The sequence below is a fragment of the Clarias gariepinus genome, chromosome 1 (assembly GCF_024256425.1).
Source record: "Clarias gariepinus isolate MV-2021 ecotype Netherlands chromosome 1, CGAR_prim_01v2, whole genome shotgun sequence".
Lineage (NCBI taxonomy): Eukaryota > Metazoa > Chordata > Actinopteri > Siluriformes > Clariidae > Clarias > Clarias gariepinus.
In genome coordinates this window covers 34626301-34653042 of record NC_071100.1, presented here as the reverse complement: position 1 = coordinate 34653042, position 26742 = coordinate 34626301, and the positions used below count along the sequence as shown (strand labels likewise).

The window sequence follows — 26742 nt, the reverse complement described above, 5'->3', positions numbered from 1 at the left end:
TTTCATCTGCGCTCCTGCTGCTCCAGCTCTGCTCGAGCTGCCTCATTGACTTTTCCATATATGCCACTGGAAAAGCTTCTTCAAATGTCAGAACACTTTGTGTCCCATCACCGAAGACAAATTGCAGAGTGTATTATTGCCCGCCGCATTCTCACAAAACGCGTTTCCTGTCTTTATTTCCTCTTGGTTAAGTAGCTTGGATAAACGCTCTGACACTACAGAGCGTTTAGTGTTTATAGGGATGTCTCGAAGGCTGTGGTCACTGCAGCAGGGAGCGGTCAGCGAACGTTTTACAAACTTTTTTTTTTTTTTTTTCAATTTACTGGCGAACAGGCACTTTGAGATGGCTTCTTTAGCAGGAAATGAAGAGCTAAAACGAGACAAAGTTGTCTGCATGTGAGAGGGTCAGAGAAGCAGAGGAGTTCAGTGTGATAAACACTTTACACTGCACATTTACATCAGGTCATTTGACTAACGCTTTTAACCAAAGCAAGAGACGGCGTCGAGTCCAGGTGTGTAACTACGAGGACTGCTATACTGCATCTGTTTAGAGGAAATCAATCTTGCTAATTTGAAATACAAATGCTTTTTTGTTTATTTTGTGCTCATTATGTTTTTTTTTTTTGGGGGGGGGGGGGGGGGAGGCAGAGAGAAAATTTTAACTGGATGATGTATACCCTGCACGTTGAGTTATTTATTTGTTCATTTATTTATTAATTTTAGTTGTATTATTCTTGATTTTTTTATTTTTTTTTTTTTGACTGTAAGGTTTCCTGTTCATCAGAGCTTCTTGGGAAAACCCCACCTGCGACTAGTGAGAAACAGCAGCTGAGTTTGGGTTTAGGTCTGGTTAATATTTGCTCATATATAGAAACTGTTTTCATTTACATAAGAGCAAAACAAGTGCACGGGAACGTTGATCTAAACTGCTTCCTTGTGCATTTCACACTGCACGCTCCACAATATGCACAACACTAAAAAACGAGTCCTTATTAGTCCCGCAGAGGCGTCAATGATATAATGCTATTGCCATCAAGTATATAAACATCCAATCCGCTGGAAAGATTTAATAACAATTTAGCATTACTTTTTTTTTTTTTTTTATCTTAAGAGCACTTCCTGTTTCAATATCAATACACCTTCTGATCGAAAACAAATACTTAGAGTTTTGATTGCATAATTACTGCAAAGATTAATGCTTCAGCTAGTTGTAATTTTTTTTAATCCTAGCTGATGCAGTGAATAGCTTTGCATTTCTTAGACAGCCACGTCGGAAGATGTATCCTGTGATGTAATGGAAAATATGTTTCAGAAAGGGCAAATTATTGGGCCTCCATTAAGCAATGGAAACATCTAACCAAACAACCGTATGAGATTAAATGGTTAAAATAAATCACGGGAGAACTCGGAGCTATGTTTAATAGTGAGAGCATTTCCACATGCACAGTGTGTGAAAAAGAACTGGGACTAAACAGCCGTGTGGCCACTTGTTAATCAGATAAAACGCTACAGTTTGCCAGGGAGCATATAGACTGGCGCAATTAAATTTGGTCACATGGGCCTGGCTATTCCAGAGCGATGGGTGCATCAGGGTAAGAAGGGAAACGCATGAAGCAAAGTACTTATTGTACAAGCCTCTGGGGGCGGTGTTGTGATCTGAGGTTGCTTCAGGTGGTCAGGTCCAGGCTCAGCAATGATATGTGACAAAAAAATAAAAAAGGCAAGATGAACTGAATGTACTGAATGACTATTCAGAGGGTTTTTAATTTTTAAATTTAAATTTAATTAGTCAAATTGTGAAAGGGTGGACTGGGAGCATGACGAATCACTTTCATTTTCTCACATGAACTGGACACTACAGGGTCCTGACCTTAAAGCCAATGTAAGACTTTAGGAGATGACTTTCCTGAGTGGTTTGACTCAAAAATGAATGCAACTTAATTAGACGGAAGTATGTTGTGATATTGCATAACTTTGTCGTAACAGTGTCACACTGATTGTGCGACATAATTAAAGCTAGGAGTGCGCCAATAAAATATTTGTGCGGTTTTTTTTAATTTTTTTTTTTATTATTATTATTATTGCCCAGGCAGTGTATAAAGTAAGAAGATATCTCACCAATGGTGTTATTGTAAATAGCAAAAAGATGTACAGACCTTTTTATGTCATCAATTGAAAGACTTTGCCAAGATTTTAGTATTTCAGCGCGTGAAGCTGTTGTTTATTGGAGCTACCTGAATTTCCATGTGAATTGTTCATCACAAACATTCATGTTAAGAGTGTACAGTAAATCTCATGCTTGCTCAGAAGTGCTAATGAGGCAGACGCTTGTCAAACCGCACAAGACCTGCATGACCTTTATGAGGGAAACAAATGTGTGATTATAAACCAGCTTTTCGATACAGTTACACGTGTGTAGCATCTGTAAGCATGTACTGTAGTTTTAAAGTTTTCTGCCTCTGCTTTTTTAGCTTATCGGTATGAAAACCTTAAATCTTAAATTAATGTCCTGTTCCTCGTCTGCTTTCCATGCAGGCTGTAAAGTGTTTCACAATAACAATGCCCTCTGATTATGAAGAGTGTTCTCACACTGAAATGATTTCCCTTTATTCTGAACTTACCTTATAGGAAAGACTGTTCACATTTTCCACATCCTTCTATTTATTTATATATTTTTTTCTGGAAGTGTTAAGAAGTGGTTACAGCGTGAGAACAGGACAGGAAAGGTCACCTTAATCATGACCATTTCCAAGCCAGCACTGGTTTGGAACATGTGTGTGGAACACTTGGTAAAGTTTGGTTTCATAAAAACACAATGTTTATACAGTCTTTTCCAGAATTATTGGCATCCTTGGTACTGCAGTTTTTTAAAAATGGAGGGGAAAATGCAACAAAACAGTTTTGTTTGTGGTTAATTCACATAATCATTTACTTGGAAAATGACAGATTCTTGACTTTGAATTGAAGTAAATTCTCATTGGGTTTTTTTTTTCTTTTAATTACATTACAAAAATTTTATTATATGTGCTTTCCTGTTTCACTAGGGGTTAAAATATGAGGCGACCCAAAGGCCGAATTCAAACATATGGGAATTTTACTGGCAGAATCTACAGATGAAAGCGTGTTAACCTCTATAAATGAAAACGCCTGTCCAACATAAAGGGACGCAATAATTATGAAGTTTAATACATACGCATGTGTTATAAAGCTGACTGGAGGAGAACAGCAGTGTATTCTGACACCCAGTACGTAATGAGGACGCTGGTTAACAGAATGCTGAAGATGTTGGCACCATGTTGGCGTCACCAATCCAACGCCGTCTGAACTGATCCAACACGTTTTTTTGAAATGCATTACGAATGTTCTTTCATCTGACCACAAACGTGAGCATCTGGAGGTTGCTAGATGCTACCAGAACATTCAGTAGAGCTTGGTTTGAGCTTTTAGCAGCACTCAAGGTGAGTTTGGTGTAAAAAGAGAAATAGTTATACAGAGATTAACTTAACTCCGTCTGTTAAGTATAATAAATAATCCGTTTTGCCCAAAATATCATTCTGCTTCTACCAGCCTAACTTATTCCCATAATGCATTGTGCACCATGATGATGCATACACACCCAGCCTTCACATGACGTAAAAGAAAATGTGATTCTTCAGACCAGGTTACTTTTTTCCACCATGCCATCATGCACTTGGGCAAAGGTCGGCCTGCGCTCCTTTCATGCATGGGTGAGGGTTGGGCCCATGGCCCATGTTTACCAGTTGTCCTTCCTAGGGCCGCTGCATACCGGAAACATCTTACATGGCCTGCCTTTTTGAAGATGCCCTGAACCAGTCATCTAGCCATCACGCTCAGGATCCTACTCTTCATTAACAGGCGTCATTGTAACAATATCATTCCTGTTATTCATGCTGTCTGTCAGGGGATATGGCTGGTTGGTGTATGTTGCTTTGGTTCATGTGACTTCCTTTTTGATGCATATACTATTCCCATCAAATCCCATCAAATCTCAGGGGATGTGCAGCAGAGTGTGTTTTGTGTGCTTAGTGCTTTAGAAGATGTCCACATTATACATGTTTAAGCCATTCTTTCTAACTTGTATTATTCTAATCAGCAGATCATTAACCACAAAGTAGAATGACCGTAGTAGTAGTAGTATGCATGATGTGCCCCAAGATACATGCATTATAGTGTCCAGTCCCTGGAAATGAAGCAGTACGTGGTCTTATTAAACATCAGTGCACTCACAAGCCAATGTAGTAACTAAGAATGCTTTGAAGGAATACTAACGGATAATAGTGTCCAACATGCATGATTTTAATTAAGGCTCACTCATTATTAAAGCTGTATGGTGGAAATTGGATGCATTTCATTAGGCAGGATCGAGATGGATCCCATATATTTTATACAGCAAACAACCATCCACAGATAGCGATCACAAAGTCACGTTAGATAATTAAGTCCAAATTTAGATGTTGCAGGAAATTTTTTAACTGCAAGTGATTTGCAATAACGTGTCATGTCTCCACCTCTCCCTTTGGTATTTCATCGCAGTTTTAATGTTTGCATCTCCAATAACCATGCTGTCATTAGATAAACTGAACAAGACGTGAGCAAGAGAAGAGCAGAGAGACAATTACGGTTAGGTTTTGCTAATTCCTCCAATTTCAAGCTTTAATTAGTCTCCACTGCGGTAAAAAGTCTTTACCTCTTTAGTAAGTAAACGATGCCTCTATGTGCAGTGCCTCTGAATACCTTTCACTCTTTTAATTTTTTTTTAACAAGTCATAAAATATCTTCCTGCCTTTTTAATGAGTGACAATTCATTTAGATTTCTTAATAGCATTACACAATATTGGGTTTAGTGCTTTGTAATTAAGCGTAGCGTATAACCGCTATTGTCAGGTGTCAGCTCTTGTGCTACACAATATAAATATAATTTACTAGATATTAAAATTTTAATTATATATATATATATATATATATATATATATATATATATATTTTTTTTTTTTTTTTTTTTTTTTTTTTTTACAGATGACCAGCCAGCACTTCCCTATCTGAAACATGTGGAGGCATTCTTTTTTCTTTCTTTTTTTTATACTGCATAACTCCTGCTCATGTTGCATCATAGTGCAGTGTAACTATAGTCAGCTTATAGAGCAGACAGGACACAGGAACCACAGCATATTGCATTAGTGCTGGAGGGTAAACAGCATGGCTAAATTGGATGCTTCTACTTTCACTGCAAGAGAAGCAATCTGTTATGCATCTTTATAAAAATCTAAAGGATTCAAGGTTTATGCTATAAACCACTGGCATTATAACAATACTTGGAGGCATCAGAAAGGCACAAGTTGAGTAAAACCTTTATACAGAACGTTCTGCATATTAGTTACATAGACACCAGTGAATAGCTGTCACTAGTCAACTTTTCATGATTTTTTTCACATTCATTTTTCAATAACATTTAGATTCACTGACAAGAATTTCCATAAAAACATGCAGACTGGTTAAACCCATCCAGTAGCTCTGTCTGTGTGTCTTTCTTTTTTACTTTTCTTTTTGTTTTAATTGCATGTTTCAAAGTTCTTAATAGTCTTTAATCATTTCTGGAATTTCCCTTGAGATATCTATTGATCTTTCTATCTATTGATCGATCGGGGAAAAAAGTTCTCTGCAGCTGTCATTTTATTCCTTTTGTTTTCAGGATTTAGATATCCTCTTTAAATAATTGATTTTTTTTTTTTTTTTACTCAATGTCAGGGTGATGATATTAGTAGCTTAAAGAGGTTCAGCCTGATTCAGTTTGAGTTGAGATTCTGTAAGCATCACGTTTTTTAAAAATATCCAGATTTTATGTTTTTTCTCTGTCTCTCTCAGATTTCAACAAACTTGAAGAATAATTCACTCCTCCCACAGAGGATGCTATGCCGCCTGGCCATGTGTGAATAGATTAGAGTGTATAATTCAGTGTGGTGATACAGGAATTGCCACACCAATGAATCGCAATACATCACTGAATCGCATTGAATTTATTTTCCCCCTAATCTCTAGAGATGTGTATGATGCGATGCTTAACCTCTCTAAACACATGCTAAGTTCAAGTCATGCTCGCTAATTCATTGCCATCGAGGATCTCCCCAATCATAGACAATTTTCTTTGAGCTCAGGCCTGTCAATTATAATCTGGTTAAAAATGTAAAAATGTCTTGCACTGTTTCAACCTCAGCTAATCTTTTGATTGGTTATTGTTTTACTATGGAGATAGTCTCTGCAGGAGTTAACTGTACTATAATGCCCATGAGTATTAATAAGTATAGGGACAGCATGGGCAAATTTTGCTCTCTTGCATGGTGTATATATGTAGAATTGTCTGGATTTAACCCTGCTATCTCTGCACACTATGGTGAATGCTTCTTTTTATCTGGTGTTCCTGTTGATGTGCCTTAAGGTTTTTAATCCAGCCAAACAGGAGCCACTTAATAGTTTAAGATCAGTCATTGAAATAAGTGGAATAAGGTGTCTCTCCTTCCTGGTTGCAAACTGAGGGTAAACCTCAGTGAAACCCACAGTGATTTAATATCTTTCTTTTTTTTTTCCCTGTTTTTTTCCAGCTGTCCCGTTCCCCCCCAGCCACAGGCTGACCGTCAAAGAGGTGTTTGACAACGAAGGAAAGCCCAAAGTCGATGTCCTTAAGGCTCATCTGACCAAAGAGGGCCGCGTGGATGAGAGCGTGGCCCTGCGCCTCATCGGCGAGGGAGCGGCCATCCTGCGTGCCGAGAAGAACCTGCTGGACATCGAGGCCCCGGTCACAGGTCAGTGTTTCCCCTCTCAGTTCACACATCATAGCAGGAGACCGGGAAAAGCATCTAAGCAGAAATCTCCCACTCCGAGTCCTCTCTACACCTCTCTATAGAGGCTCGGCTGCATTAACGGGAAAAGTGTTGACAGAAAGCGCTGCGTGTGGCGCTCCACTTTTTACAGCTTTCTCCTCGTCACGTTGGTTTGACAGCTTTGGCCCCCCTTGGTTTGCTCTTAGCTTTAGTGGAAATGACCGCTGTTGCTGAGAAATGACACAAGATTCCTGTTGAGGGAAAAGACCAAGTGTGAACTGGTCTCTCACATTCGATGCATGTCTACATGAAGTCTCAGCTGTTTCTGGCTTTTTTTTTTTTTTTTACACAATAAACTGGAAATCTGTGCCCTTTTTCTTTTTACATTATTTTTCCCCAGTGTTTTTTTTTTTTTTTTTTTTTAATAAGGCGAATTAGCAGGACCTAGCCAGTCTCTTTCCTCTTCTTTCTCTTTGCCTTCTTTAGCATTGGGCGACTTCATTAGACTTTGGTTTAAGGCTCTTTGATGACTCTATTAACACAGAGCAGGAGGACGAGCTCTCTGCAGCGCCGCTTGTTATTATATTTGGGCGTGTGCTCTATTGGCCGCCTGTAACATAAACACCTTGTCTGTTTCTCATTACACTCCGCCTCGGGCTCTGAGCTTTAATCTGCAGCATGACTCCCTTTCTTCTCTTTATTCTCCGTTTGCACTTTTAACAGTTTTTTTTTTTTTTTTTTAATTATTATTGTTTTTTTATGTCCAGAGTGGTGTGTTAGGTTTATTTTCTTAAATTAGTTATCTTTGCAATCTTTTTTTCAATTTTTTTTTCTTTCTCTAAATGTTCTCGGCTGAATTTCAACCCACAGCGTCGTCGTTCCTCCCACTCACATCCAAGAGCCAATGAAACTCCACCTCAGCTTGTTTACAGAAATAAGGACGGCATTACTCTGATTTTTTACACATAAATGGTCCAGACAAATGTCTTTAAGATGTCTCCGTGCCTTTTGGGGAGTCTGTTTTGGTATTCCTACTAAGTACAGTGATGTTGTAGAGCGTTTGCGCTTGACCCGAACGATTAATAAGTCAGGGTTATCATGTTATCTTAAAACGAAAATACAGTGTGTTCTACTGTGTGTTCTGGTTGTTTGTCTTGCTTGCTTATCCCTATATAAGGATATGAGTATCTGATAGTTTTGACCTTCTGAGAACTTTTTGCTGGTGCCATATGAAAATAAAAGTGCTTTTGTTTTATAAAAAAAAAAAATCTGAAAGAGACAAAAGTTTTCTGTTAGGTTAAGAAGGTTACTTTTAGGTTTAGTTTTGATTGTAAAAATAGCATTTTTAATTAAAAGTCATTTTTAAAATATTTTTGTACATTCACATGAGTCTCCATATTTTAGCGACGGGAATTACCAGGGATCACGCGATACGATATTATCATGATACGCAGGCGTCGATTCGATTTGTATTCCGATACTGTTAGTATTGCAATTTTCTATATTATTATTATTTTAAAATTTTGTTACAATTTTAAACAACCTAACCAAATAATTCACTTCTTCTGCCTGCCAGCGTAGGAATAGTTTAGAGCACCACCTGTAGGATCATAAAGGAACTACAACATTTTACCATCTCAAATGCAAACATGTACTGTACATGTAAAAAAAACAATTTTTTAAGTCAGTGTGGTGATGCATGAGGAATTTCCCCACAAAAGGATTGTGATACATAACTGAATCTATCCATTATCTCTACTTAAAAAAAAAAAAAAAAATTTGTATTGTTCTAGAATGTAGAAAATAAATCTAAACTCTTGTCTAGTTCAGTGTGTGAAACATCCCCACTTTTTTTTCCCTTCCATTTTTTGGCGGTGTGGCTAAGTATGCCATTCACATGTCTTGTCTGGTATGCACGTGCATGGGTGTAGCGGTAGCTCATGCGCATTTTTAAACTGAAACAAAGAATTTGAAACTTTATCGCAGAAGCCAGACTTAACAACCAGTTGGATGTGAATATGACCACCATTTTGTAAAGTTGAAGCCAGAATTCTATTTCCACATCAGTGAGCAAATAGAACGAGCAACATACATTTTTTAAAGCTTTTTGATTTTTTGCTGAACAAAGATTCCACCCATGGTTCACTTGATTTAAACAAACGCTTTTTTTTCATCTCTTTAGTCTGAAACGAAGCTGCAATTGGCCACCATGGTCATATCTGTGTACGCCCTGTGTAGGGTTCATGCTACACAATGGACTGCAGCATCACTCAGCACACATGTGTTTGCTCATGTGCTTGTGTGCATCAGGGTTCGTCGTTACGCATACGCTGCATCAAAGCCGCAGGTCCATAAGCACACAAAGACTAGGAGCATGGGGTTGTGTGGGTGTTTGTGTAATCGTAGCCGGTATAACAGCTAGCCTCTGTGCAAATCACTCCAGTCGTACACTGCACTGTACACACTGATATTAAAATCCAGGCACCACACCCGATCCTTCTGTGTTGTATGGTTGTGGTTTTTCTGGTTGCTTATAAGCTTGCTGCTTAGGCCAAACAAGGCTATGAGAAACTGCACGCTGACATTTTTTGATACTGAAATAAATGATAATGTTTCTTCTTTTTCTTGCATTAATGTCACTGTTTTTTAAAGCGCTGCTCTGAGACCATGAGAGGGCATGTTTACAGTGTATGCTGCATCGTGTTTGTGTGTTAAGCCCTGGTCTGCTGGTGTTTTTGGAAACACTATGCTGCCCTGAGGGGGGTGTGTGTGTGTGTGTGTGTGTGTATGTGTGTGAGAGAGAGAGAGAGAGCAAGTATGTGAGCATGGGGTGAGAACAACCATCATCTACACACACGCCTTCATCAGGACATGCAGAGGTACACAGTGTAGCTGGAACAGAGCCATTAATCACTCCCACCCAGCTAATCCCCATCCTGTTGGTGCACACATGCATATACAAACACACACACAGCCACACACACACACACACACACACACACACACACACACACACACTCCTTTTCAATGTTGCGCTCTCTCTTTCTCTCTCTCTCACCCTCTCTGTATCTCTCACACACTTGTGTAGACGTACCTTTCTTCTCACATAATGCTTGCCAAAGGGTTCAGTGTGCCAGTAAGTGGGAAGTGGGTTGATATCATCGAAGCGTTTGGGACACACACACACACACACACACACACAAACACACAGAGCATTAGCAGGTGGTGATCACGCTAATATACTGTATATTCATGTACATATAGACGTGTGTGTGTGTGTGTGTGTGTGTGTGTGTGTGTGTGTGTGTGTGTGTGTGTAAAGCCTAAATACCTAAAGTTTCATTTCATTCATTTTTTGGGGGGAACCTTCAAAGTTCATACCGCGGCCAAAAAAAAGTCATCACCCGGATTTAACTGAGCTAAGAGTTAAGAGCCGTCCATAACTCCTGCAGTGATTTAATGTTTCAGCTGGCAATAAGTTAATTAACCCTACGGTGACTAGTGCAGAGAGTAGCTTCTCATTACTTAAACGCCCATTTCAGAAGAGATATTCTGTGATTGTGGCAAAGATGTTCCTCTAATAACTTTGCTCAAATTATTATCCTGCACATGCAAACACCACTAATAAGGAGATTTCTGAAACTACTAAAATTTGGTTAAGAACTAAAGGACGCTTTATTATAATCTGGAAGGATAGTTATGAATTATCTTTAAGTAATCCATCACACTCATCCAGGTTATTTTTTCCAACCACATTTCTTCCTTAAACACATAGTGGAATCAATTTGTAAAAAAAAAACAACAACAACAACAGAAGAAATCAGTTTAATTGTGAAAGAACAGTTCCACTTACAAAATGTGAAGGGAGCATAAGGGATTGGGACCAAACAGCTGTGTAGCCATAAGAAAACCACTTAATGTATCAGTGAGGCTAATCAGAAAAAGGGTTCAGTTTTTTAGGGGTCCGAAAAGATGGACTGTGGAGCATCGGGAAAACTTCATAGTCCAGATAGTCCAGATATAACCTTTTCCAGAGCAATGGTTAAGAAGAGAGACAGATGAAGTGATGCACCCATCATGCCTAGTGTTTACCGTACAAGCCTGTGTGATTGGAGGAAGCAGATTATGAGTCAATAACAGTCGCTTATGTTATTTACTTCTGCTTTTGAATGATTTGGGAAGCTAATTAGCATGTGACTGTGACAATCAGCTCCAGTGTTTTACACAGTAACAGATGTAGGTTACATATTAGAGGAAAAACCTGTCAGAAAGTGTCTTAGTAAGCCTACACAAGCTGCCAGAACAGCTCATACACACCTGGGAATAGATTGTGCACATCTCTGGAACTGTACTGGAGTAAAAAACACCAAAGATATTCCCTCAATCGGTGTTCTGATGATGGAGTCCGAGAGCGCTGTCTACCACGTCAAGTCAAAATCTCCCATAGGTGTTCGACTACGATGTGTGAAGCTGCCTTCTAAAGAAAACAAGTGGACTCAGTGTGCCAAAGGAATGTCCAACATCAGTCTATATGCTGTTATAGACTTGGAAAAAAGAGATGATTATGATCTTCGAATTAAGCCTAAATAAACCATATACAGTATACCTGTTAAAATATTTAAATGTTTTGTGCTAAGCAAGCATTACATTATATAACATTATTTATATAGAGTTACACCACTATGCTTTTTGCTTCCAAATATCAGACATAAATCTAATTCTGAACAAAATAAATGAAAAGTTGTGTGAACCCACTCCATGCCTTTAACTTTTGATTTGTATAAATCAAGAATGTCTAAAGTCTGCCCAGTTTAGGATGCGCATACAGTTTATTCAAAGTGTGCAATTAGTGCAAGCATATTCAGCTTGGTGAAATGTCTTCAAGTAAACATATCGATTACAGCAACACTGTGAGGCCACTTTATTAAAGACTCCTGCCGTGTCCCTACACACACCAGTGTTTTATAATGCTGCTTACTTTGTAGAAAAGAAAGTTACTCAGTGTAGTGCAACTGTTGCTTTGTGGATTTCATTTTTCATCTTTAAAATTAAATTAAATTCAAATTTTATATGTCACATACACAGTCATACACAGTACGATATGCAGTGAAATGCTTAATGCTTTGCATATCCCAGCTTCTTGTTGGTGGGCTAAGAGCCTTAACATACTGAGCCACCACTGCCCCGTCTGCCAGTCTTCATAGGGACTTTAGGACCAACCAAATACTGTTCACTTGGTTTAAAGGACATGCTGCCTCACTTTTTTGCTAATTCTAATTAGAATTTGTGGCAAATGTATTATTATAATTGGCAGCATGGTGGTGTAGTGATTTGCACTGTGGCCTCAGACCTCGAGGGTCCGGGGTTCGATTCCCGCCTTGGGGTCTGTGTGCGTAGAGCTTGCGGGTTTTCTTCTTATTTATTGGGTTTCCTCTGGGTGCTCGGTTTCCTTCCACAGTCCAAAGACATGCAGGTTAGGTTATTTGGGAATCCCAGATATACCTGCGGGTTTGTTGATTGGTGCGTGCATCGTGTGATGGATTGGCAGCCTAGCCTGGGTGTACCCCAGCTCATTCCTAAAGTCTTCTGGAATTGACAGGTAAAGCAAGATTGATCAGAATAAAACAGTTACTAATGATGAATTAAGAAAGCAGTAGCTAAAGTTTTACCCCTCGGACTGCCTGCAAGAAATGAATGCCTACTTCAGCAAAGTATTTTTTTTTGTCAAGTCGCAAAGCCCATTTCTATTTATAGTCACCAAACCCTTCTCACACCTGGTCAGCACTGGTCCCTTCTCAGTACTTACAGTATTATATACCAACAAAATGTTTGTTGAAATATTAGTTTTTCTTTTGGATCACTTTTTGAAATAACATGCTCAGCAAATTCGTGTTACGATACAAATGTTCACAAATGTTGATTTCCAACACTATAGTCAAAACATTTAGAAAAAACATAAACATGAAGGAAAATATGCAATAAATAGACATTAAACCTTAATAAATTTTAATTTGTGATTCCTTTCGGTGCTGGCAGCTTTTTTAGAGATTTTTTTTTTTTCTTTCTTTTATAATTTCCACTGAAAGTGGCTTCCTTTTCTTGTTGCTATCATCCTTGCTAACTTTCACTAAATCTTACACAAATAAAAAAAATAAAACTAAACCTGCTTTGTTTGGCTTTCCACTGATGCACAAGTTTTGAACGGCTCCCAAATGTACGCACCGACGTTCAGTTCGTTTGCCATAAGTGCTTCCTATGCCAATTCAAATTTCTTGAAAAATTCCAATTCCATAGTCGAAAATTTGTAAGGGAGATTTTTATTATTGTTATTTTTTTGGAAAGATCCGGATGAGAGCCACTCTAAACGGCATGCAGCTCCAAATACAGACGGTCTGTATGGTTTCTAACCTGTTATAAACAATAAAATAGTCACTTTACCTATAAGGAATTTTTCTACTACACTGGCACATTTATTTAGTAGCACAGACGCAGTGAAACACACTAGGCAGTCAGCTTTTGCTCATATCCAGGACTTTGTAGCAGTCCTGTGGTTAGAACAGAAGGCTTAGCATCCACTAAGTGACTCAGCAGTAATCAGTGCCAAGCTTCTCCTCCATCTTTTGCTAATTGCCTGAATAGACAGTTCAACTCGGAGGCTGTGGCTGTTCTTCCAAGCACGACTCAATTGCCTTAATTGTTTTATCTGGAAAGTCCAGGTTCTTGTAATGTCATTAAATAGAAAGGCAGCCTAATCAGACGGGCTTTCTATAGTGGGGACACTAAACTGCACTGTTAAATGATGTCTGTGATAATTAATGACGTGTCTCCAGTGGAAATGACTTGACTGGAGGTTTGTGCTCATTTAATAGTGGCTACAAGGAAGACCCAAAGGAACTTCCTGTCTGTTCCTGTCTTTTAGGACTTTAAGTGCAGTAAAAGGGCTGATGAGGCAGCTGTGGTGTGATGCAATGGGATGGGTATGAGTGTGAGTGTGGGTGTGGGAGGCAGGGTAGATGTGTGCACTCAGGGGTAAGTAGACATGGGAGAATCATGTTGTGGCATTGATGCAAATGTAATCAACATGTTGCACATAATAGCATTTACTAGATGTTATGGTTGTTAAATTTCATTCAAGCTTATTTTTCAGTTTTGATACATTAGACAGATCATGCCACTCTTGTGCTAAACCGTGTTTATGAATAGTTTTAAAAATCGATTCCTAAGTCCAATATGTTATAGTAAAGTATGACATAAATGGCAGGTGTTTACTTGGAAATCTTTTTATACCAGGGCTGTTCACGTCAAACCGTTGCTAAAAGTTTCTTGAGTGAAGGTATAAAACTGATTGACATTTACAGAAGACTTTAAGCACAGTAATGTGAATGTTTTAAAGAAGGCACCGTGTCCATAAATAACATTTCTGGCCTAGGTGGCTCAGAGCCCACTGCAGCCGTTCGTGAACAGAGAGTGGAACACCTGATCCTTGAAAATCTACAGGTAGCTTGTCGGCAACTTGCAGAAAGACGCATCTCCCTGTGGAATCATTCATGAACACCACTTGTACATTACAGGAACTCATCTGGAGGTTATTGCCACATCCTGATCTCGCTCCTAGCTCTTTCTGCATGTTTGGGCCATTTAAGGGGTTCCTGGAAGGCCAGTAATTCAGACGTGTAGGCAGACAGTCAGAACATGGCTGCGGCGTACTGAGAACCGTTTTATGTTATTCTATATATTAAAAAGTCCCAGTTTGGCTTCCTATATTAAGTGACAAGGGACATTTAGCCAAAGAAAGGTAGGAAAAAAACTCAACTGAAAGCAGTGCATATGATGCCTAATAGGATATACATCATTATTTTTATTTATTTCTTTTTTTTACGTAGTGAAACAATATCACGGAACAAGAATGCAATTATACTCGGGGTATGCACATTTGAATTTGTAGGTTTATATTGTGCTGGACGATTTTCTACATTAATTAGGTTAATTCCAATAAAAGAAACAGTGAGAATGTCAGTGAGGAATATTTAAATGTCACTTGAGACATTTGGAATCTGTACAGGTTCGAAAAGTCAGATGACTAAGTTTATATAAAGTATAATTGAGTGTTCCATCCTTGGTAATAATATAAATAATTCTGTCAATTCAGACTTCACCCAATAAACTTAGTTGACTCCTGTTGCTGTGGCTTTTTATGTCACGAAAGACATGCTCACCATTCACTCTGTCGGGAAGGAAGGGTTCACAGAGTTTAGCAAAAATAGAAACTGTGCCATCACCCGTAGCAAATAGTGCAAGTAATATTTAAAAATATCCTTTAAATACCCCTATATTCGATATTTCTAAGAAGCATTGATTTTAGCCCTAGTAGTAACAGTTTCGAACAGAGAAGAGAATTTTTACTTGGTGAACAAAAACAAGAGGCATTTCTGGATCACCACTCGAGCAACCGAATGAGAACGAACGGTTGGATAACCCAGAAATTCTATGCAAATATTTGAGTAAAATTGTGTAGTGATCATCATAATGAATATACATTAAGCATAATGTTCTCCTGATAGATTACAAATATCATGCTTTTAAAACAGCAGGTGGTTAATGGCCCCCCAAAAAAACAGATGCTTTAAAAATCTTAAATCAGGATGTACTATATAAATAAAAAAAGCTTTCTAATCACATTAAGTTACCCTGTGTGCACATGGAAATGGGCAATCCCTCATGATTCCCTCCTCTATAGTCTAGGCATGTATGTGTGTGTGTGCACGCGTGTGTGCGCTTCTGCATCGGCACTGCGTAGGCCAGTGAGTGGAGTTGTGTAATGTGCATCGCCTACACAGTGGCCTGCTGATGGAGGTGCAGTCGCAGAGATCACTTCACCACTCACTCAACACTGTGTGCTCCTACTCACTCAGCTAATCGAGAACCTGATCGTGACTGCCTCTCTCTCTCTTTTTTCCCCCTCTCTCTCCTTCTCTGTTCTAGTGTCTGCATCTGTGCGTGTGTGAGCGGAGTCAATGTTGTCCTTGAAAGTGGCTTTTCTGTATGATTGCATCCTATTTTTGTCATGTGTGCTTCCGCTCTGTGAGAAATAACAATTTATCTACTAATTTCTTTGGCTCTGTGCTGGTCAGGAGTTGTATTTGGAGTTGGAGTTGTCAGGAAAGAGCTTTTACATGCAACATCATTATTCGAAATTTGAATCATCAAAGTGCCTTAGACTGGCACATGCACGGAGAATGATCTAGACAACGACACATTACAATCGACTCCCGCAAAGATGCAGTTCAGAGTTCACCACCTCGGTCGTTGGCCGTTTTTTCTTTTTTCTACCCAAGAACCTTACTAATAATTGTTTGCAGAAACCCCCACAATTTCGCTAAAATCGAAATATCCTTTTTTTTATGACAATATATAATTATTCATGCATTTTAACACTAAGCTACTAAAAACAATATAATTTACAAATTTTGTAACATAAATATTAACATAAAATTTCCATATAAAATATAATACTGCATAATTTTTTAGCACTGTAGAGAGAACACAAAGCAACACAGCTTGGGATGGTGAATTGTTACTGTATTTACCTACTTATACCAAAGAAAATGCACTTGCATGAATTATGGTACATATAGGGGTAACATCTGTATTTTTCATTCTAGCACTTGGCACACAGCAGCACATTATTATTTTTTTTTTCACAATTCACCGGCGCTCTAGGAACGTAATCGACGCAGACTTTAGGTATTGACCAACTGCTGCAGTGTGTGCATGCACATTTGGTATGTGACTGTACATCCACATGAACTACAGTCTCGACATTCCACATTTACATTTCATTTTGCATCCTTGTGATGTGTGGCGACTGACCCGTGGCGTGCTTAACTGCTAAGTGTTTTTAACTAAACAGCGCCAAATCCTGTGTGATGTAAGAGATTGTGAAAAACAATTGTGAAAAAGGATTTATTTCTGTTTTTCTGGTTTGCAATAACGTGCAACCGCCTCATGTGTCTTTAAACAGTTGATTATTATATTGAACTATGCTGAACTATGCTCGGCTAAAGAGCAAATCCGTCCCTAAGTACTACTGTATATAGGGGCTCTCACGCTAAAATGCGGCGGTCCTACTATTCTCACTCGGTATTACGTGCAGCACATGGAACAAGGCATGAATAAGAATGAATAACAAATCAAAATTCTTCACTAAACGTTTTTAAAAAACACTCATCAGTCACTTTGTATTTGGCGAGCTAGTCCTGGTTCTCATTAGTAAACACAGAGGACAGCATTTCTTTATAAATATCAGACTTTCTATATTTTTAAGAGATAGTCTGTTCCTCTTGTCATTCAGAATGTGTACAACCGTGCTGAATAGTCGCTCACATAGTCGCAAACATGGAAGCGGTAAGGTAAACCAAGGCTGCCTCGGGAGTTATTTATTATTATTTTTGCGATAATGGCTTTTAGTTTTTTTACTCTGCAGAGTACTGCTTCAGCTTTATGAGCGCTTCTGTTATAGGTGCATGTGTGAGGATTGACTTACAACATTTAGCTGACGCCTTTGCGGGTAACTTTTCATATTCAAATTATTCACACTGCGACGTTCTGCTTAAGGTAAAAAATCTTTGCATATTGCAAATTTAAAGAGACTTGGAAATATTCCCAGACTGGCACCGGCATTTTGATGTGTCTGTCAACTCGTGTATTTTTAAATTTTTTTATTTTTTTTATTCCCTATTAAAAAAATTTTTTTTTATTATTCGATCGGCCAGTTGAGAGACAACTGATCAGTCGGAGTGCCCTTACCGGTTGGCACTGTGCGTATAGTTGGCATGTTCTTTCCAAGCTTGGTGGGTTCCAAAGACCGGTAGGTTAGGCCAATTTTATTCCCAAATTCCTCAATGTGTGTAAATGGGATTGGCGATGGATTGGCACCCTGTCCAGGGTGTCGCCTGGTTTGTGCCTGAAGTTTCCTGGGATAGGCTCAATGATTACTGCAATGCTGTACAGAAAAAGAAGAATAGAAGATAAATTCATTTATTTATCTTTTTTATTATTATTATTATTTTAACAAGTTAATTTTGGAGGCATTTGTTCGTGTACAGATTGTTTTAAATAAAACAAAATAAAACATTAAATCATTCTTTAAACATTTAGCTATCACAATGGTTATACACTCACCTAAAGGATTATTAGGAACACCATACTAATACAGTGTTTGACCCCCTTTTGCCTTCAGATCTGCCTTAATTCAACGTGGCATTGATTTAACAAGGTGCTGAAAGAATTCTTTAGAAATGTTGGCCCATATTGATAGGATAGCATCTTGCAGTTGATGGATATTTGTGGGATGCACATCCAGGGCACGAAGCTCCCGTTCCACCACATCCCAAAGATGCTCTATTGGGTTAAGATCTGGTGACTGTGGGGGCCATTTTAGTACAGTGAACTCATTGTCATGTTCAAGAAACCAATTTGAAATGATTCGAGCTTTGTGACATGGTGCATTATCCTGCTGGAAGTAGCCATCAGAGGATGGGTACATGGTGGTCATAAAGGGATGGACATGGTCAGAAACAATGCTCAGGTAGCAAGTGGCATTTAAACGATGCCCAATTGGCACTAAGGGGCCTAAAGTGTGCCGAGAAAACATCCCCCACACCATTACACCACCACCAGCAGCCTGCACAGTGGTAACAAGGCATGATGGATCCATGTTCTCATTCTGTTTACGCCAAATTCTGACTCTACCATTTTTTAAATGTCTCAACAGAAATCGAGACTCATCAGACCAGGCAACATTTTTCCAGTCTTCAACTGTCCAATTTTGGTGAACTCGTGCAAATTGTAGCCTCTTTTTCCTATTTGTAGTGGAGATGAGTGGTACCCAGTGGGGTCTTCTGCTGTTGTAGCCCATCCGCCTCAAGGTTGTGTGTGTTAAGGCTTCACGAATGCTGCATACCTCGGTTGTAATGAGTGGTTATTTTAGTCAAAGTTGCTCTTCTATCAGCTTGAGTCAGTCGGCCCATTCTCCTCTGACCTCTAGCATCAACAAGGCATTTTTGCCCACAGGACTGCCGCATACTGGATGTTTTTCCCTTTTCAAACCATTCTTTGTAAACCCTAGAAATGGTTGTGCGTGAAAATCTTAATAACTGAGCAGATTGTGAAATACTCAGACCGGCCCGCCTGACACCAACAACCATGCCACGCTCAAAATTGCTTAAATCACCTTTCTTTCCCATTCTGACATTCAGTTTGGAGTTCAGGAGATTGGCTTGACCAGGACCACACCCCTAAATGCATTGAAGCAACTGCCATGTGATTGGTTGATTAGATAATTGTATTAATGAGAAATTGAACAGGTGTTCCAATAATCCTTTAGGTGAGTGTAAAACGTTCTTGTGATTCTTTAAGCTGAAGTATTAATGCGGTACATCTTTAACCCATCCTTAATGTAAAATGTTGATTGTGCAGGAGAGAAAAAAAAAAACAGAGAGAAAGGCATCTTGATTTCCTCCAGACCCGACTTTGCTCCTCACAAATCACACCGGTCTACATCTTCATGAGAACACACTAGAAGGCAAAAAACGTGCTTAAAAATGGGCTTCACCGACTGTGCGCACAGAACACCGCGGAGAGCTACATACGTAAATGCCATATGGTACAGCACACCCATTAAACATTTTTGGCAACTCGTCACTCGTCAATTATCCCTCCTGCTGAAGCAGCCCGTCCCTCTGTCCCCATCATTCTGCTTGCTCCGAGACACATTAGAAGTAAATATCAGTAGAAAAGCCGCAGAGAACATCTCACAGCACTTACCGTTTATAGAGAATTCGAAATAAAGAAACCCACCAGCTTCACTCTGAAATGAAATGTATATCATTTACTGGAAGGCAATCCGTCTTGATCAAAAAGTATGTGATAGAGACAGGAATCACCAGGGACCAACTGATAGGATATTATCACGATACCTACTGTAGGTGGAGATTTCATTTGTATTCCAATTCTGCAAGTTTCACAACCTTGAGCTTTTAATTAAAAGTAAAAAAAAAAAAAAAAAAAAACATTTTCACAGTGCCAAACTGATTTGGACCATTTATTCATGTATATTATTGTGAAAACTGTTGTTATTGTTTCTTTTTGTCTCATGTTTTGTACCTTGGTACATATTATCACATAATATAAAGTCTCAAGGCTCCTCTGAAGAGAAGGGGTGCTGGTGGGGGAGAAAAAAAAAGAAAGATTTTGCTACTTACTGAAAAAATATGCACTGTTGAAGCGCTTTCTGCTAATTCATCTTGGTGACGCCGCTCATAACACTCGTCAGCTACACACTTCCTCTCTGGTGGGCCGCTTTCCCACAACACCCAGCTCTTGTAATTACGACTCAGAAATTGCAAATCCAAAACCGAATCAAATCATGAATCGATCCAGTTCAGTCCTGTGTTACTTTTATGGTCCTTTAATTTTTCCTTCTAACTGTAATGCATTTTTCTATTTGCCTGATCTTGGAGCCTCTTTTTCATTATGACTTCATTGGCTGATTCAGATTTGCTGAAATGGATATAAAAAAATATGGACACATCCCTAGTACTGGACATCACCCCTCTCATCATCAGTGGGTCTCACCAAACCCACTGATGATGAGAGCAGGAATCTGCATTTTGTTGCTTGTAAAAAACCCACAACAATGTCTTTCCCGGGTTCAATGTGTTTCAGCTTTGTTCTTGTATGTCAGGAGTGATCTGAACTTGTGCTGTTTTATTACAGTAGATCCATCTCAGAGTTTAACATGCTGCACAGTTTTCTGCTCACTCTTCTGCAATTCTGCTCTGGTTATTTATATTCCTGCAACCTTCCTGTCAACTTGAACCAGTCTGCCCATTTTAGTCTGCTCCCAGTTGGAACGATTGCTCACTGGTTTTGCCATTAACGTCATTCTGCGTGCGTTCAAGAGACGACAGATGTTGATTAGCAGTTTCTATAATTCTCAAACAAGACCATCTGGCACCAACATCCACGCCATGGGCAACGTCACTGAAATTACACTATGTCCTTATTTTGATGTTTAACATGAAAATTTGCTGAAGTTCTTAGCTTCAGGTACCTACATTGATTGGCTGATTGGACAATGAACAGGATTCCTAATGAGCAAACATTGGAGTACTGATTGGAAGGTAACAGGTTTAAACCCCATCACTGTCAAGCTGCCACTGTTGGACAAGGCCCTCAACCCTCAACTGCTCAGATGTATAATGAGATGATTGTTAGTCACTGTGTATTAAGGCGTCTGCCAAATGCTGTGAATGTAATGTAAATGGATTACAGGTGTTTCTGTGCCCAATCAGTGCATTTTATGCCATAAACACATCTGTATCGTCATTGAGTATAGGAAATTAAGAGATAACAAGTGTCTGATGTCTTGGTCCGGAACCATTTAAGTAACTGAGTCTTGTGGTAAAGGAGATGGATATACAGTATTCTGCATCTGGACGTTACACAGAGCTCTGATATTTATATAGAAAAAGAAAAGCGGATCGTTTGTAGTGGTAAGTGTTAGCATGTAAAGATTCAAGCGCCTAAACGTCCCTGTTGTGTGTAACAGCTCTTAAGCACTGGCCTTTTCTCCGTCTATGCGCCGTACTAGCCTTTTCACAGCGGAACATTGCTCCCCACACTAACACACTCGTTCCATGTTGGGTTTGTTTCCTCATCTGAAGTGCAATGTTGACTGTCGGAACATTACAGTTCACAACACACACACAGTGGCACATGTACGCATGCCAACGGCCTCAATCTGCTTTCATTAAACTTATTTCATAAACACTGATGGGGGGGGGGGATAAAAAAAAACAACCTGTGACAAACCTCTGTATGTTCTCTCTCTTTCTCTCTCTCTCTCTCTCTCTCTCTCTCTCATGCTCACCGTGCAAGCACGCAAAGGGAATGTAAAGTACAATATGATTTAATTGTTTGCTAATCCTCTATTTATTAAATATGCCTGAACAAAGCATTAAACCCCCCGTGGGAATAGTCTTACAGTGCAGCGAATGAGGAACTTATCACAGGACTGTTTCCATGCCAATAAGTAAGGTTGCCATGGCCACGGGAGCCGCTAGTGTAATCGCAGGTGACCACAGTCGGGCTGAACTTGGAAATTCATCTAACAAGCTCCGAAATTTTACTTGATGGTCAGATTTTCATGTTGTGAAAGATGTCTGAAGCTTAGGCATGTGTGGAACAAAATGCACTAGTGTGTACAGCAGGTTTGTGTGTGCTGGCGTGTTTGTGTGTTTTTCCAAAGACTTGGAGCTCAGCTTAATTGCTTGCCACTGCAGCACATCTAACAGATGCTAATTGGACAGTTCCTAAGGACATTTTGACTCTGCTGTTCTGCGTTTTGCACAACACGTGACAATAAATTCTTGTACGAGATTATAAAGCATTTCCAAAAATGGCCAAATAAGAAAGTGTTATTCCTTCTTCTTCTATTAAATTATAGCTTCTTCTAAATTGTAGCTGATTTGCACCCTGTCCAGGGTGTACCCCGCCTCGTGCCCTAAGCATCCTGGGATAGGCTTCAGGTCCCTGTGACCTATCACGTGTCTTAAGGTAGAGTAAGACAGGTTTTTAGGCCTTTCTGATTTCTCTATTAAAAAAGGGTTTAACTTAAACTTCCAGAATGCTTGAAAGTTTCTTTTAGTTTGTGTTTGTAGGAGACTCGCACACATCACTGACCTCCTTCTGTCTTTTTCTTTGCTTAAAAAAAATCAAACGCTACAGCCAACATCTCTCTTTCATTTCTCTGAGGCATTCATGCCATTTCACCACCACATTCTTTCTTCTTTATCTTGTAGCCGGGTTGCCAGGTGTGTAGCATAATTCATCTAACCCTCAGCTCACCCTCAGGAAAACATGGTGCCTTGTTCCCTTTAAGGCACCATGTTTTCCTTTAAGATTCAAGTAAAGTGTACATCTTTATGAGCACCAGGGTAGTGATATGAACCTCCCCATCAGCTTGTTGCTGTTGATTTAATAACCTCTTGTACTAACAACTATACAAATTATACAAAATGTTGCAACACAGCTGGAAGCGCACATTTATGTAAAATGTCTTTGTAAGCTTTAGCTTTATGATTTTCCTTTACTGGACCTAAGAGGCTCAAACCTGCTCCAACATGACAATGCCACTGTGCACAAGGCAAACTCCATGAAAACATGGTCTAATGCCAAGATTAGTAAAAAAAAAAAACATGTCCTCAATCCCACTGAACAGCTTTGTGAAGTATCAGTTGTCAGTATTATGTCTCTTTTTATTAAATAATAATAATAATAATTCTTTTGTCTCAAACTATACATTTGTTAAAATGGAAAACATTGCTAGATTTTCCTTCTGATTCACACTGTTTATTAGATTTCACCACTTATCTAGCAATGAAATGTATACTTATTTTATTCTTTGTGTGATTTACTTGAACAATCAAGACCCTAGTCCTGACTTGCCCCCCTCGGATTTTTCTTTCACTGGACTGACTTGCTGTTTGGCTTTCCATGGTCACTCTTTCCTACTAACAATGTATTGCTTAATCTGTTTAAATATCTGCTGTAGAAGTCAAATGTGTATTGATCCAGCTTTGTTGTTTTGGTGTTAATAAGAAACCAGTTAAAATATAATTTAAAATAATAATGATTATTAAAAAAATTGTGATATCACTTGATTGATTTTTTTCCCATCTCTAACTATTTATTATGTGGCAACTTGTGCATCGTTGCACTCCAAACAAGATTTTTTGCATCATATTATTATTATTTTATTTTATTGTTTTATTTTTTTTGCGTATATGTTTGCATTTGAGGTGGTTAAATTTGAGGTGGTTTGATGTTACAGTTCCTCTATAATCATACAGGTAGTGCTCTAAACTATTTACACATTGGCAGGCAGAACAGCATCCCAAATTGTCAGAACAAATTGTTTACATTAGAAAATGTTTTAAATTGTTTGTTTAGAGATGTAACAAAATCATATATACTGTGTATATGGATATTTTTAAATTTAAGATATCAGAAGAATCGCATCGAATCGGCACCTGGGTATCGGGATATTGTCATGTTATAATAATTATTATAATAAGTTGCAAGTTTTTTTTTTTTTTTTTAACTTTAGTTTTTATATTTTATTTTATTATTTTCTAGTTTTATGTACCCTATATTTTAATTCTCATATTAGTCTTTATTTTAGGTCATAAGCAGTTGCCTAAGCATTTCACTGCATATCGTACTGTGTATGACTGTGTATGTGACAAATAAAATTTGAATTTAAATTTGAAGTAATAAGTTGTTAGTTGTTAACAGTAAATCATAGTTATACAGTTATACAAGTTGTTACTATACAAACAATATGTTCCACAGGTTCCCAGCTCTGCTCATGTAGTACCCTCGGTTCTACAGAATAAAAAAAAACGTGACAATTTGGTGTGCCCGTTGTTCTTTGGGACTTTATTGTATTAGAACGACGACTTTATTGTATTAGTATATTATTATACTTTATTGTATTAGAACGACAACTTTAATATAAACATTTGATTTGCATCAAAGCTGTCTAAACCGTGCCATTATGGAAACTTATTCACTAACTTTCGACCATTCAGAATAAGAATTCAGCACTGCTATAGCACAATATCATAGAGTTGTCACTAGAGCCATGTTGGCCATCAGTGCATTGCTGTTGTGTCACGCGATTACAATGTTACAGGACTGAGAATGTCACTTAATAAGAAAAAAACGAGGAAGCTCTATTTATAGAACTCATTCTGTCTCCATGAATAAGAAATGACTGGCAAATAACTAATATGGTGTCCAGATTGACACAAACAAAACAGCGTAAACATTACCAGCAATGGAATCAGTAGAGACAGTGCTGTTATTAGCGTTCCTGTACCCCGGCTAATTTATTGCATGCACAGTTGAGAGGAAAACTAAAAATATTGATATGCTGCTATGGAAGTGGAAAGACCATTTGTTAAATAGCATTTGCATTTCAAATGGACAGTGTAACAGAGCTCGTGGAGCACAGTAACCATGGAAATGTGCATCTTATGAGAACCTTGCCGTTCAAAGTGTTGTGCTGCATCGTAGGATGCGCTCAATTTTTTAGGCATGTGTTCTTTGTTAACAATTTTATAGTCAGTGGTGATAAAGTAACACTTGAAAGTGGCATGAAACTGATTCGCAGCATTTGTTTTTAAAGGAAGTCAGACTAGGAGTTAATAGAAGAAGAGGCGGATGATGTAACACAACTCTCATCACAATTCCTATACAAGTCCTAATGCTTTCTGCAATAGTGTGCTTCCATTTCAGTGGTCTGTCTTGATTTTATGTCTTTTAACATTGTAAACCAATGCTGAAGGGATCCAAGATATGCAGTAATCTTATTTGAACAGTCGTTATTGAGATGCGTCTGCTACTTATCTTATCTACATAACGTTTACCCAACTGACGATGGGTTCCCAGTTGAACCTCAAGCTTTCTTTCTATTGCCATCACAGTGCTATACAAATAAAATTGAATTGAACTTATGTTCTGTAAAATCTTCATAACGGCTCTTGCAAGAACTGCTGACCTTGATTGGTCAAAAATTCCATGCGTCTCTTTTTACTTTTTTTGTTTTAGAACATTGTTCTAGAATGTAGACAATGAACCAAAAAACATTGAATTAGAAGGTGAGTCCAAACTTTTGACTGGTCCTGTACTGTATGTGTGTATACAGTATTATTCAACAGCTTTTCCACATGTGGTGATTGTCAACATTTTACCCATTTACAGCATACATCCAGGTGCGTCTCAATAAATTAGGATATCATCGAAAAAGTTGATTTATTTCTGTAGATTTACTACACATACACTTATGTATTTCAAGTGTTTATTTCTTTTAATTTTGATGAGTATGGCTTATAGCTAATGAAAACCTTAAATTCAGTATCTCAGAAAAAGTTAAATATTTATTTGCTTAGTTAATGGATGACTCAGCAAATAAATATTCAAAATGTTTCTTTTATTTTTCCTTATTTAAACTCTGAGTAGAAGTTCTGGTAAGCGGAAAATGAAAGATACATGATACGTGATATAGAAAAGGTTACCCAGCGTCCCAGTCTAGGTTTTATAACCGTGTAGAGAAAGATGATTGTATACTTAGTCGACTTGACTGCTCTTAAATGCCATTGTATTGCCACTTCTGCCCTTAAACACAGACATTAAATAGGAATACTCAAGTATGAGCAATCCACATTAAGGCCGTCTCCTTCTGCTTATTGCATGCTTGCTGTTATAATTGTGCACCTTTTTAAACGTTTTGTAACGCACTGTTCTAATGCAAAGTAAATGCCTAGGAGTCAAACACCACTTTGATCCATATACGCAGAGTATTTGCTCAGTTTATTACAGGACAAAACATCTGAATGCGTATTTAAACTGTCACTATATAAGGGCATGGCAGTAGCCATCACTCAGCGGGATGCTGGATGAAAGTGAGTCTTTGCTCAGTGCGCATTGTTTAATGCACAAAGGCGCATTTCAACCAGCAGCCCTGATGCATACATTATTCATTTAACAAGAGGCCAGGTGACACTCTTTATATGAAAAGCCTCAGGCACCATTGTTTGGTGATAAGATGGAGGAAAAGCTTTCAGTCACCGTGCTACTTCAAAGCCCTGATGTCAGTCCTGCATGAAAATTTGTACATTAGTGCGAATTAGTAAGTCATTCGTAGATAAAGAGGGTTACCTGTGTACATCTGCATAGATGTAGGGGGTTAAAAAGTTTACTAAAGTCGAAATATAAATTAAGAATGTACTGTCATGTGCATAAGTTTTTGGACACTTGGGCAGTTGTTATACAATTTCAT

At 38.5% G+C, this 26742-nt stretch overlaps 1 protein-coding gene across 4 annotated transcripts in view; it reads left to right on the top strand.

Moving 5' to 3' along the window:
- Positions 1-26742, top strand: part of LOC128506827 (protein phosphatase 3 catalytic subunit alpha) — a 101086-nt gene that overhangs the window by 45894 nt on the left and 28450 nt on the right. For all 4 annotated transcript variants that reach the window (XM_053477665.1, XM_053477536.1, XM_053477598.1 and 1 more), the window contains exon 2: positions 6618-6818. In XM_053477665.1, coding sequence (XP_053333640.1) covers positions 6618-6818 — 201 coding nt within the window. The remainder of the gene's footprint in view (positions 1-6617; positions 6819-26742) is intronic.